This window comes from Siniperca chuatsi, linkage group LG16, assembly GCF_020085105.1.
Source record: "Siniperca chuatsi isolate FFG_IHB_CAS linkage group LG16, ASM2008510v1, whole genome shotgun sequence".
NCBI classification, from domain to species: domain Eukaryota; kingdom Metazoa; phylum Chordata; class Actinopteri; order Centrarchiformes; family Sinipercidae; genus Siniperca; species Siniperca chuatsi.
The window spans coordinates 28,425,841-28,440,198 of NC_058057.1; the positions used below are offsets into that span (position 1 = coordinate 28,425,841).

The 14,358-nt window shown below is 41.3% G+C and overlaps 1 protein-coding gene across 1 annotated transcript in view; it reads right to left on the bottom strand.

The window, feature by feature from the left end:
* The window catches only part of LOC122862637 (protein NLRC3-like), a 28,118-nt gene extending 14,299 nt beyond the window's left edge, over positions 1-13,819 (bottom strand). The window contains exons 1-9 of the mRNA XM_044168149.1: positions 13,658-13,819; positions 11,518-11,563; positions 11,111-11,213; positions 10,857-11,000; positions 5,542-5,655; positions 4,718-4,831; positions 3,894-4,007; positions 1,654-1,729; positions 1,236-1,464 (exon numbers count right to left, since the gene is read on the bottom strand). Of these exons, the coding sequence (XP_044024084.1) occupies positions 1,236-1,464; positions 1,654-1,729; positions 3,894-4,007; positions 4,718-4,831; positions 5,542-5,655; positions 10,857-11,000; positions 11,111-11,199 (880 nt within the window). The 5' untranslated portion in view covers positions 11,200-11,213; positions 11,518-11,563; positions 13,658-13,819. The remainder of the gene's footprint in view (positions 1-1,235; positions 1,465-1,653; positions 1,730-3,893; positions 4,008-4,717; positions 4,832-5,541; positions 5,656-10,856; positions 11,001-11,110; positions 11,214-11,517; positions 11,564-13,657) is intronic.
* Between the last annotated feature and the right edge of the window lie 539 nt (positions 13,820-14,358).

Sequence of the window (14,358 nt, forward strand, 5' to 3'; positions counted from 1 at the left end):
AGCATTCTGAAGTAGGTGTTGTTCTTCTCAAGGTTGGTGAAGACTGAGTTGACGGCAGTGGAGATGGCCTCCTCTGTGGATCTGTTGGCTCTGAAAGCAAAGTGGTGGGGGTCCAGACTGGCTGGGATGTTGTTTCTTAAAGCACTTCATCAGAATGGGGGTGAGAGCCACAGGGCGGTAATGATTTAGACTAGACACTGCTGACTTTTTAGGTACAGGGACGATGGTGGCTGTCTTGAAGCAGATGGGAATGTGTTATGTGATATGTTAAAAATAAATGAAACAGTGCTGCTCTGTGAGAGGAGGAGACACAGAGAAACTCAGGGTTTGTTGAAGAAGACCTGCCAGTGAGCCGGTTAGTTTCCTTCATCTCAGAGTTAAACTCAGAGTTTTCACTAAACCTGCTTTCTGGAATAGACCCCTGGTGAGAATATGACCAAACACATTTTGTCCATATCAGGAGGACTTAAATTTGACTAATTTGTATTTTGTATATTTCATGACATGCATGTGTGAAACAACAGCTGAACAATGACAATGATTAGCTGATCTGCTACATTAACGTCATTTTTAATCAACACCAATGCAAAATAATACACATTAATTCTGCAGCATCATAGAAAACTAAGCAGCAAGCAGGGCATTGCCAAGCAAAGGGCCTGTAGGTTTCCAGCCATGTGACATAACTAGCCGTCATGGAAGCACAGCAGCAGATGCTTAGCTTATAACCTGGCATAATGGTGAATAGGCCCTTGACAAGAGTGGTCATAGCCTGACTGTAAACACAGGAAACATGGCTGGCAGACTCTCAGAAGATGGACAGCAGCAGGGCGAACAGCACAACACCACCCGTTGTTGAAGTCATTCAAAACAGGAAACACAGTCTGTGTCTGGGCAGCTGTGGCAGCAAACAGTACTGGCATGAAGGTATCAGCAGATGACTAGTGAGAAGTGTCAGGTTATAATGACATGGTGTTTACCTGTGTTGGTATGAGTGTATGTACTTGTCAGCTGATAGCCAAGCAGCTGATGAGGCTTGCAGGAAGCCGCTGAGGCCATTCAGCTAATGCAAGTGCAACGCCATGCTCTTTGGATACTACAGTAAATCTAATGAATGTAAATGATTAACTGTGACTTTACACAGTTGTGGACAAACACAATTTCTAATGTAAACATCTCCCATGTTGCCTCCATTTACTCTTTCCATCATGTTAAATCTGTTAAAGTCCTCTTACTGCTCTGCAGACAGTCAGCCAGCTCCTCCTGCTTCATTCTCCTCAGGAAGTGCAGAGTGATCTTCAGAAATGCCTCTCTGCTGCTCCTCCCCTGCTCTTCCTCCTCACCGTCCAACACCTCCTCATCCTCCCTCTGACTCTCTAAGCATTCTGGGTAATCTGGACTCAGAACTCTGTGGAACTTCTTCAGCTCATTCTTCACAAAACTGACAATGTTTTCCTCCAGCAGCTGGAACAGAATAAAATTTAAAGTTTGACTCGTAGAACTCAACATCAGATCATCTGTGACAGACTGAAAGTCTGCTGGTCTGCAGAGTGCAGCATGGAGATTGTTTGGACTAGAATGGTGGTTTAGTATTAACAGTAGTTTCTGGCTACTGTGGTTAGCAATAGTAGCCGTGTTTGTACATTTACAAACCATAAATATGGAGTCCACTGTTTGATGTTGCTGGACAGACTGACCACTGGGGACCTTTGAGCTCTGCTGATGAACTCTGTGGAGAAAATATCCAGTTTTAATTATTGAATAATAATTTATTTTTCACAAAATATAGAATAACTGACCAAGACCCAATATCTCTTTTCAGGTGAGTCAGATAGTGACAAACTTAGGGAAACACAAGGTAACCCCTAGTTTCAGTTGGCACCAATAATGTTTTATGCTTTTCTGTAGTCCCATCCTCTGGTCTCCCTCTAATGGTACTTGGAGATTGTAGATGCCAGAAACCTGAACATTTCCACAGCAGACACAGTGCTGTTGAGGGGGAATGGAAAATGGGGGTAATAGTGTTGGTGGACTCCTCCTGAAGTCAGGAAAGCCCCCTCCACTTTTTCCTTTAAGCCCTTCAGTAATCATGAGTACTCAATGTACTTGCAGGTTTTAACATAAGAGTCACCAGGTGAAGACAATCTACATCTTAATCTCCTGAGTTTTAATGCTCCATTTATCACTATTTGCATTATCCATTAATTTAATCTAACACTCAATACTTATACTGCTTCCCTGGTTCTGGCCTCTGCCTGCCTGATTATCCATGTAAGCCTTTGTTCTTCATTAAATCATCTTAAATGCACCACCTCAACCTCCTATCCTGCGATTGAGTCCTATTCCTCATGTTTCTTAGTTACCCTGCTTGACAAACTGTGACACACACAGACAAAAAAAATGTTTTATTCTTAAGAACCCATAATTCCAGTTCAAATTTCCTGCTATCCATATACTCAGTGCTACTAAAATTAAAACTGCCCAATCTTTTAATCAGAAGTCTGACTTTTAAGCAGAATGTGGAGCAACTGGCACATAAACTATAGATAATAATGGGACAGGAAAATGATTGTACAGTCAACCATCACATCTGTGCTTGACTATGGAGATATCCTTTATTCTCATGCTGCTTGCTCTACCTGAAAACAACTTGTTGCAGTTTATCATTGTGCTTTGCATTTCATCACTGTGTAGTATATGAAACAGTAGGCTGGTCCTAAAACTGTATGTGCTTTTGTTTGTCTGGTTATGTTTTTCTTTCTCTCTGCTGTACTCAGGTCTGTCTTGCAAAAGAAATTTTGATCTCAATGAGATTACCTGATTAATTATATATACAGTTGTATGCAAAAGTTTAGGAACCCCTGACAATTTCCATGATTTTCATTTATAAATATTTGGGTGTTTGGATCAGCAATTTCATTTTGATCTATCAAATAACTGAAGGACACAGTAATATTTCAGTAGTGAAATGAGGTTTATTAGATTAACAGAAAATTGTTGATCCAAACACCCAAATATTTATAAATGAAAATCATGGAAATTGTCAGGGGTTCCTAAACTTTTGCATACAACTGTATTGTTAGGCTTTCGTAGGAGTTTTGTCCCTTCTTCCATGACAGCCCTAAATGAAATACCCCACTGAACACTGTGTATAGATGTGTATGTAACTATATGTGGGGATACTTGTAGGGGCAGGAACGTATGTGTTTCTATATGATCATATGTTTCTCATGTGAGATAAGAATATGTGCAGGCTGTGGAACCATTTGTTTCTTTCTGGGACAATAAAGACTATTTACCTCTGTAGTGTGTAGGGTGTGAAATAAATACTGGGCTAAATTGAATAATGTTATTGTACCTAAAAACTAAATTGCAGCTCATGTTAGCCTGTAGGACAAACCAAGATCCAGGGATGACTATTAAACCATGTGTCACAGAGTGTATATTTGTGCTTATTGTAGTTATATCATACCTGTTAATTTCTGGAGAACTAATAAGTGAAATAACTGCTTCTCTGGCTGGAGTGAAATCCTGCAGGCATTTGTTCCTCTGTCATGAAGCAGTAGAAGCATCAAACAATACAATAGGAAAAAGGGAGACTGTCCTGCTTGTCACTAGCTGTAAGTATGGTAACTGACTCTCTTGTACTTTCTCATCTACACCATTTGTTGGTGGTGCCATTTGAAAGGTAAGAGGATCTCAAAAGTCATTAGGATTCAGCTTCTAGGGATCATTGATGTCTGTACCATATTTAATGGCAGTCCTTTCAGCTGTTGTCTAGATATCTCACTCATAAATCTATTTTCATTCAACAAAGAATGAAGCGCGGACCAAGACACAATACCTATTTGTAGGAGAGTAAACAAGAGAACACATAAACTTCAGATTCTTACATTTGTTCAGCACGGTTAGGTCCAACTTTGAAGTCAGTAGGGAAACCCTTAGACCTGTCACTCTTCATGGACACAAAGCTGGGTTCAGGAGAGTCTGGTCTCTGCTGATGGATCCTGAGAGAAACAAAGACATGACAAGTCATGTGTGTCCTTAAGTATTAATCTTGAAGATTGTCTGTTTGATTTGTAAAATGGCACCTTTTGACCTGTGGTCACATCCAGTGTGTTTAGAGAAACCTTCAGTAAGAAACGCAGCTGCAACCAAAGGACAACATGGCTAACGAGCTCTAACGACTTCAGGCACATTGTTTTATTTTGAAGATAAGACAGTGATAGAAGATATACTGATGGCTCGTCTATTGATTTTCCTCTTTCATAAAAACACTACAGGTTAGCCATTAGCTTGCTGATGTAAAATTGCAGTTGTGGCAGTTCAGCGTGATGAAGTAAATCATTAGCTTGGAGAGTGAACAGGGTGTGACATTCAGACCTCCAACCTGACGACCCCTCCTCCAAGAGTCAGTGAGAAGAGGGGTGCCAGTGGGAAGTAAATCACTTCTTTTAATGCCACAAAAGTATAAAGAAGAAACATCATTGAAGCTGATGTTAAACAGGAAAAGTAGCCTATGGCTTACTGCTTGTTTAGCATTTATTATGAAAATTACCTTTTCTTGTAGTGTGTCAAGTGCGAAATAATTCCTAGGCTGAATTGGTTGACGTTATCGTAGCTAACATAGTCAGGTAAACAGCAGCTCAAGCTTAACCAAGATAACTCTTCTTTTTAGGAGAGTAAACAAGAGATCACAAAGATTTATGATTCTTACATTTGTTCAACACGGTTAGGTCCAACTTTGAAGTCAATAGGGAAACCCTTAGACCTGTCACTCTTCATGGACACAAAGCTGGGTTCAGGAGAGTCTGGTCTCTGCTGATGGATCCTGAGAGAAACAAAGACTTGACAAGTCAAGTGTGTCCTTAAGTGTTAATCTTGAAGATTGTCTGTCTGATTTGTAAAATGGCACCTTTTGACCTGTGGTCACATCCACTGTGTTTAGAGAAACCTTCAGTAAGAAACGTAGCTACAACCAAAGGACAACATGGCTAACGAGCTCTAACGACTTCAGGCACATTGTTTTATTTTGAAGATAACACAGTGATAGAAGATATACTGATGGCTCGTCTATTGATTTTGCTCTTTCATAAAAACACTACAGGTTAGCCATTAGCTTGCTGATGTAAAATTGCAGTTGTGGCAGTTCAGCGTGATGAAGTAAATCATTAGCTTGGAGAGTGAACAGGGTGTGACATTCAGACGTCCAACCTGACGACCTCTGCTCCAAGAGTCAGTGAGAAGAGGGGTGCCAGTGGGAAGTAAATCACTTCTTTTAATGCCACAAAAGTATAAAGAAGGAACATCATTGTAGCTGATGTTAAACAGGAAAAGTAGCCTGTGGCTTACTGCTTGTTTAGCATTTATTATGAAAATTACCTTTTCTTGTAGTGTGCCAAGTGCGAAATAATTACTAGGCTGAATCGGTTGACGTTATCGTAGCTAACATAGTCAGGTAAACAGCAGCTCAAGATTAACCAAGATAACTCTTCTTTTTAGGAGAGTAAACAAGAGAACACAAAGATTTATGATTCTTACATTTGTTCAGCACGGTTATGTCCAACTTTGAAGTCAATAGGGAAACCCTTAGACCTGTCACTCTTCATGGACACAAAGCTGGGTTCAGGAGAGTCTGGTCTCTGCTGATGGATCCTGAGAGAAACAAAGACTTGACAAGTCATGTGTGTCCTTAAGTTTTAATCTTGAAGATTGTCTGTTTGATTTGTAAAATGGCACCTTTTGACCTGTGGTCACATCCAGTGTGTTTAGAGAAACCTTCAGTAAGAAACGCAGCTGCAACCAACATAGAGAAACATAGAAATTGACAAATAAAACGCATCCTCAAAGCGGCTATAATCAATATTTTTATAATAACAATGTGTGAAATAAAGTGGAAACAATGTCCATCCATTAATTTTCTGCCTCTTATCCAGAGCTGGGTTCTCATGGCAGCAGGCTAAACAAGGTACTCCAGACGTCCGTCTCCCCAGTAACATTTTCCACCTCCTCCAGGGGATCCCTAGGCGTTCCGAAGCCAGATGAGATACACCAGCATGTTAGGGGTCTACCCCAGGGTCTCCACCCAGTTGGACATGCCCAGAAAACATCCAAAGGAAGGCCCCCAGGAGAATGCTGATCAGATGTAGAACCACCTCAGTTGGCTCCTTTCAACGCCAAGGAGCTCCCTCCTGATGTCTGACCTCCTTACCCTCTCTCTAAGGCTGAGCCCAGACACCCTAAGGAGGAAATTGATTTCTGCTGCTTGTATCCGTAATCTCATTCTTTCAGTCACATCCCGAAGCTCGTGACCATAGGTGAGAGTTGGAACGTAGATCGACTAGTGTGAGCAGAACCATCTACAGCTCAATGCGACAAAGTCTAAGGAGTTGGTTGTAGACCTACAAAGGGCCAAGGCACCAGTGATCCCAGTTTCCATCCAGGAGGTCAGTGTGGACATCGTAGAGGACTATGAGTACCTGGGAGTACACATGGACAATAAACTGGACTGTGCTAAGAACACTCAAGCTCTTTACAGGAAAGGCTAGAGCCGCCTCTATTTCCTGAGGAGGCTGAGGTCCTTCAACATCTGCCAGACAATGCTGAGGATGTTTTATAAGTCTGTGGTGGCCAGTGCTATCCTGTATGCTGTTGCATGCTGGGGCAGCAGGCTGAGGGACGGAAACAGACTCAACAAACTGATCCGTAAGGCCGGTGACATTGTGGGGGTGGAGCTGGACTCTCTGGCAGTGGTGTCAGAGAGGAGGATGCTGGTCAAACTACACGCCATCTTGGACAGCGTCTCCCACTCGCTCCATGACGTGCTGGTCAAGCAAAGGAGCGCCTTCAGCGGAAGACTCATCCCCCCAAAAAGCACCACAGAGCACCACAGGAAGTGTCAGTCTATATGACCCTAAGTCACTAAACTGGACATTGGATCATTAACATCACTGCAATACTTGAAATAATTGTGCAATATTCTCTGTTTAATACTCCGGTGCAATATACTCTGTTCTCAGTTTAATTTATTGATATTTAATCATACTTCTATTACTGCTGTGCAATATTCACCGTCTCATAATCATCTTAATAAGCTACACTTAACTTGACAATATTCATTATTGCACTATTACTTATTACTTATATTATTACATTGTATTATTATACCGTACATACTTATCAACCTGTAAATCCACTTTGTACTTTATTCTTATTTGAGCTTTTATACTTATATCCACTTTGTACTTAATTTATCTGACCTGTATTATAGTGTATTATATTTTTTGCTTAGAACTTCTATCCCTGTGTGCACTGACGTGATAGTGAGCAGCTGTAATGAAAGAGTTTCCCCTCGGGGATCAATAAAGTGATTCTGATTCGGAAATCGAAAGCTTTGTCTTCTGGCTCAGCTCCTTCTAATTCATGACGGTCCAGAGGCCAAAGTCATTATGGGTCCTCTTCTGGGGAAAAATCTTTATGTGATGTGCATACCAAACTTAGTAGCTGTGTAACAAATAGTTATTAACATATAGATATTTCACTCTGGACCGAAGTCTTGGACGGACAGACAGAAAATGCCATCACTCGTACGGCTAAAAACTTAAAGGCCCAGGGCGTCAAATGGCTCGCAGTTTTTACTGCGGCCACTTTGCCAAAATAACTGCACAGCTCAGCAGCAGAAATCATCATGAAACAAAAGAAACTGCTCACTGTTTGAAACTGCTCAGCAGCAAACAGCAGACAGACACAGTTAGAGAGCAGTTGGTGAAGATAGTGGAGCATCTAGCTGCTAAAGAGCCAAATACTTCCCTCAGGAGCTGCTGGAGACCAAACACAGAGCTGCATTAAATATAGATGTCATTGTGCAATATGTTACAGTTAAATAATGATGCTGTCATGGTAGCGTACCCTTCCTAGTGTCTTTGTCTGTTTGTAGCAGGCTCTTCAGACATTGAACGCAGGCTGGTTGCGTATTCCTTAATGGAGAAAGCAATTTTGTCAAGGCCCAGGCTATTGGTCATGCCAGCTATGGCTACAAATTTAGCAGTGATTTACAACCTCAAGCAAAGCCTCCAGACTGCTTCCCTTTCTGCTAGCCACCAGCCAGCACTCCAGCCTACAAGCCTCCAGCCTGCACCCCGGTCTGAGCTGTCTGTCCTGAGCTGGTCCCATCCAAGAACCCGTACCTAGGCACCCGGCTGGCTTTTGGAGGCCCTCGCAGCCATCAGCTGGATTTCCAGCCTGCTAACTCCAGCCTGCACCTCAGTCCATTCCTGTTTTTGAGACACCTTCTGGAAACCCATAGAGTTCCACAAGGTTCTGTGCTTGGACCGATTCTATTCACCTTATACATGCTTCCTCTAGGCAATATTATTAGGAAACACTCCATAAACTTTGTTATGCAGATGATACCCAATTATATCTATCGATCAAGCCAGATGAAACTAACCAGTTAACTAAACTTCAAGCATGCCTTAAGGACATAAAAACCTGGATGACCTGCAATTTTCTGATGTTCAACTCGGACAAAACTGAAGTTATTGTACTTGGCCCCAAACACCTCAGCAGCACCGTAAGTAACCTCGGAGTTATCTTTGATCAGGATTTATCCTTTAACTCCCACATGAAACAAACTTCAAGGACTTTTTTCACCTACACAACATTGCAAAAATCAGGCACATCCTGTCTCAAAATGATGTTGAAAAACTAGTGCATGCATTTGTTACTTCTAGGCTGGACTATTGCAATTCCTTATTATCAGGCTGCCCGAATAAGTCCCTTAAGACTCTCCAGTTGATCCAGAATGCTGCGGCACGTGTACTGACAAGAACTAGGAAAAGAGATCATATCTCTCCAATATTAGCTTCTCTGCACTGGCTCCCTGTAAAACCAGAATAGAATTTAAAATCCTTCTCCTCACCTACAAAGCTCTTAATGGTCAGGCACCATCGTATCTTAAAGAGTTCATAATACCTTATTACCTGACTAGGACACTGCACTCCCAGAATGCAGGGTAACTTGTGGTTCCTAGAGTCTCCAAAAGTAGACTGGGAGCCAGAGCCTTCAGTTATCAAGTTCCTCTCCTGTGGAATCAGATCCCAGTTTGGGTTCGGGAGTCAGACACCATCTCCACATTTAAGAGTAGGCTTAAGACTTTCCTCTTTGATAAAGCTTAGTTAGGGCTGGCTCAGGTGAGTCCTGAACCATCCCTTAGTTAAGCTGCTATAGGCCTAGACTGCTGGGAGACTTCCCATGATGCACCTCTTTCCTCTCTCCTTCTCTCCCTCTCCGTCTGTATGTATTTTTATCCCATTACTGCATGTTACTAACTCAACATCTTCTCTCTCCCGTAGTTTTGTGCTTTCTCGTTTCTCTCCTCTCTCCTTCTGTCGCTTTCAGCAGGTATTTCTGCCTCCGGAGCTGCAGAGTCTGGATCTGTGCTTGTGGGCCACCTGCTGCCCCCGTGTTCCTGCAGAGTCTGGATCTGTGGTTGTGGGCCACCTGCTGCCCCCGTGTTCCTGCTCGATAACTACTACTACAGTTGTTGTTATTGGCTTTGTTACTATTATTGTCATTATTATTCCTATGGCTGTCATTTCTAATATTATTACTTCATTAATATTACTACTACCATTACATTATTACTATCTTAAAATTATAGGTTGAATTTGCATTGTGCTTCCTCTCTCTCTCTCTGTCTCTCGCTCTCTCTCAAAACTGAACACGGCAGCGGCGGATGGCCGCCCACCATTGAGTCTGGTTCTGCTCGAGGTTTCTGCCTCTCTGGAAGTTTTTTTCTTGCCGCTGTCGCCAAGTGCTTGCTCATGGTGGGATTTGTTGTGTCTCTGTAAATAATATTATAAAGAGTTCGGTCTAGACCTGCTCTATAGGAAAAGTGCAATGAGATAACTTCTGTTATGAATTGATGCTATATAAATAAAATTGAATTGAATTACTGTCATGGTTTGACCAAAGACTACTGGCAGATTCCCTTGTCTCCAGAGTCTAAGGAAAAACTGCCTTCTCCACCTTCCCGAGTACAGGTTGCGGCCGCCTACTTGGATAGCGTTATCATTGCCACAGCATATGCGGCGGGTTTGTTCGAGTTGTGGTTTGGGGTGCTGGCCACGGAGGGCTAGCCCCCAGTTAGATAAAACAGCCATTGATGGCTCAGTCAAAAAAAAAAAGAGGTTAGGCGGTTCTTGGGGCTGGCGGCTTTTACCTGCGGTTCATTCCCGTCCGGAGCTGACAGTCCCTTGACCGCTGCATCCAGTGGACAGAGCGTTGCCAACAGGCAGTCGAGAGGGTAAAACAAGTCCTCTGTGGGACCTCCACACACCTGGATGACGTTATCATCCACAGTGACTAAGGGTGAGCAGTGTCAGGGAGAGGTGGGGCAGTGGCTAAGGTGAGCAGTGTCAGGAGAATGTCACAGCTGAATGTGATTAACTAATTATGCTCTCCTTATATACACAGTAGCATGTTGGACCTGGAAACACACACACACCAGCACCATGTCAGCCAGCCAGGGAGGCTGGACTGCCATTATACAGACAGATAAGCCTCGAAACCAGCATCGGAGCCGGGCAAGCGAGGCACAGTCTGGAGGAACAGCAACGACAGAGTCCAAACTTGTGTAACAAAAGCGGTGAATGAAGAAAACGTTACCTGTAAGCGGTGTCTCAGAAATCAGAAATACTTTATTATTGGTCCCCGAGGGGAAACTCTCTGCGTGTGTCTTGGAGCCAGAAGAACTCACAGTAGCACAAACACACTACAGGGATGAAACTAAAGAAACACATCGTCCCTCTTCTCAGGAGAGTTGGATAACAGACAGAAACATTTTACATTCTTACCTTTGATCAGCAGACTGCTGTCTATCTTTGACCTCAGGAGGTTCATACATCAACTGTTTCATGATGGACACACAGGGTTCAGGTCTAGGTTCCTGTCCAGGTCCTGGTTCAGGTCCAGGAGAGTCTGGTCTCTGCTGCTCTGGGCTTCAACACAACACACACAGAGCTTTGACTGTGAATAATGATGGTGGAGAGATTTGAGAGCTGAGCTCTGACATGCAGAAGAGTCAGACAGTCAGAGATCCTCATCTCACCTCTGAGCTCTGGTCCTTGTGCCATGTTCCCCACACAGACTGGTTTTAGATGGGGGGACTCCCTCCTCTCTGTCCTCACACTGATCCATAGCAGAGTCCACACCTTCACACAAACACAGCAACATGCTGAGAGAGCTGCACTCATCCATTACAACCAGCTTTACATCACAGAGCCACGCACTGCTCTCTGCCACAGTGTCATTCTTCATTCTACCACCAGATGGTGCCGTTATTTCAAAGAGTTCCACTGTTTATAAATGTTTAAGAAACAATAATAATCATTTCTTTACAATTATATTATGTGTCCACTAGAGAGTTCATATGGAGTAATTTATAGTTGTTATGTGTTTACAAACTGAGGACATTTATATAATTTAAATCTGCTGTGAGGTAGAATAAATACTCACCAGGTGAGTTCAGATCCACATCCAGTCACAGTCGTTCTACCTTCACCTGTAGAGGAAACACAAAGAGAGAAACTGCTGCTGATCCTCATTCATCAGTCCTTCATCATCAGTCTGAGGACGCTGTCGCACTCTCATAACTTCACAGTCAAAGTCTCGAAACATTAACGTGACATTAAATCAGTGTCACCTACAACCAGAAACCAGAGTTCAGCTCCAGTCACACAGCAGTAAGCTGCCAAGACTCCCTGTCAGGACTTTAATGAAATCTGACCACAGTCTGAAGTCTGACTTCACTGGAAATTCAAGCTTGCACACAATAATCACACTCATATCTACTGAAAAGAGCAAACCATGTGGAGTCTTTATATAAAAAGAGAAACTGTCCCCAAAACCTTAAACAGAAAAGGTAAGTGTGGTGTAATTATAAAATAAAAATAGAACTTTTTTTACTGTAATAAGTCTGTAACTTTTTTATAACCTACGATAAGAACATATTTGTAAGATACACACAAACTCAGGTATGTGTCATGTTCATGGACTTTGATAACGCAGACATCTCTCTGACTCTGAGATCGGACTCGGTTTTACTTTATTGATCAATAAAAGTTTAGTCACCTATCACTCAGAGACATGACATGTATTTAAAATAATCATTTACTGTATATATATGAAGATACTGATGCAATAATTTATTAAATATCAACTTAGACAAAAGTTGTTGTCAGCTTTGTCTTGACACTGAACAGTAATCTGTCTCTTTTATCCCTGAGGAGATTAGACAGCAAAGAAATAAACCCAGAAATTATTGTTCATATCCTGCTCATTTGTGTTGCCAAATACGTTTTAAAGGAAACATAACTGTCCCGATTATGTTCAGTATCAACATTTTTTGAATGAAGGAGGGGATAAGTTTTGTAGGTCAGAGGTCAGGGTGATGCTGGCCGTTAAAAGCCAGAAACAGAAACTTTCCTGAACCTTAACTAAGAACTGAGAGTGCCTAAACAGAACCATCAAAAACGTTTCAGCGTTTAACATTACATGTTATCTTGTTATTCTCATCTTGGTATCACCTTTGCCGTTTAATCAGTGCTGGATTTTATGGCTGAATTAGCAGAGCCTCGATAGTGAACATTAACAACACAAACTACTGTGAAAAACTAATAATTGTACAAGTACAAGCAAACTCTGTCTGACTAAACACAAAATGCAGATGTGATAAAGATACTCCATTATTCCAGAAATAGAATTTACTGTGTTTTGATTACAGTGATTCACTTTGTAGTTTATATAATAATTATGTAACATTTCTTTTATATTAATAAAGTAAAAAGATGTTGAATGTTGTTGGTTTGGATCTTTTGTTTGTGCTGCTGCAGCTCTCAGTCTGGTTAAATGACTGAATATCATAAATTAAAAGATGGTTTCAACAGTATTTCTGAGACGTCATTAAAGTTGAAAATCTTGCTTTATGACTTTTTATTACCTGTTAATCACTAACCACTGTGGACGGTGAACGTCCCTCAGTAACTGAATCACAGGGTTGTAAAAATGTGAGTCACTGTCAAAGACACTGATATTGCCACAAAACTTCTCTAACAATAATAATGGCACACAATTCCTGGCAACAATAAAAAGTTTTACAAAAACAAACTGTCCAAAAAATATTTGAGTTATTGTCTCTTATGCTGTGACTGACAAATACAACAGCCCTCTAATAAATCCAACCTTTGTGTTTGTATTGTATTTGTTGGTAGGAGGTCATTTTTAGTTTCATCATATATGTAGATGTTCTGATTTGCATTTTATTGTACATGGATTTCTAATATTTGTGCTCCTCTATAGACGTTTGTAAATGAAGGAGACACAATATTAGACACATAACGACAACACCACCACAAAGTAGAGGCTCAAAATTAGGTCAAAAATCAAACAACTAAATCATCTCAACAAACACATTTACAGTTTCTATTTTTCTGGTGACTTAGCAACAGGCTGAATTTCAGCTTTTCTTGTTTCCTCTGGTGTTTCGTTTGTTCCACCAACACAATCAACAAAGTAACACATCACTACTACCTACTCTACTGTTATCAGATCAGTTCAACACCCGCTGACACAAACATGATGAAAACTGTTCCGTTACCTTCTGATGGTGAAAATAATCAGCATGAAGCCGATGAGTGAAGGTGAAGTTAATCAGCAGCTTCAACCAGGAGACCAACCAGAGAAAGAACAGACGTGTAACTCACAGCAGGAGGTTTTCAAAGGTCTACTGATTCACACACAGTCTCAGCTCTCTGTATTCGTCTTCAAACTGAAGTGATCTTTAAGGAAACATGATCACAGAGCAGCTCTGAACTTTGGATGGAGCGATCTGGAAAAACAAGTCAAACATTAATAGACAGAATAAAACCTTATGATTTGGATCATAAAGATCTGAGGATACAGTTTTACCCTCAGTGCCTTTTATTATAGTCCAACAAGGAAATAAAAAGTGGCAAGGTGCCATTTATCACTGCAGTCTGTTGTATCTGTGTGATGTGAGCAAAATGGGACAAATACATCGTCCTTGTCTTCTTCATTATTATTATTATTATTATTATTATTATTATTATTATTATTATTATTATTATAACATCTGTGATGTTAACTGGTCCAGCACATATGATGATGGCATCATTAAATGTCATATACACAGTGGGGGCAATGTGTCTTTAGCAGTGTGTATGATGGCAATGTTTTTGTGAGGAAAGTGTGTGTAAATACAGTATGTTTGTGAGGACAGTATGTTTATGAGGACAGTGTGTGTAAATACAGTATGTTTATGAGGACAGTGTGTGTAAA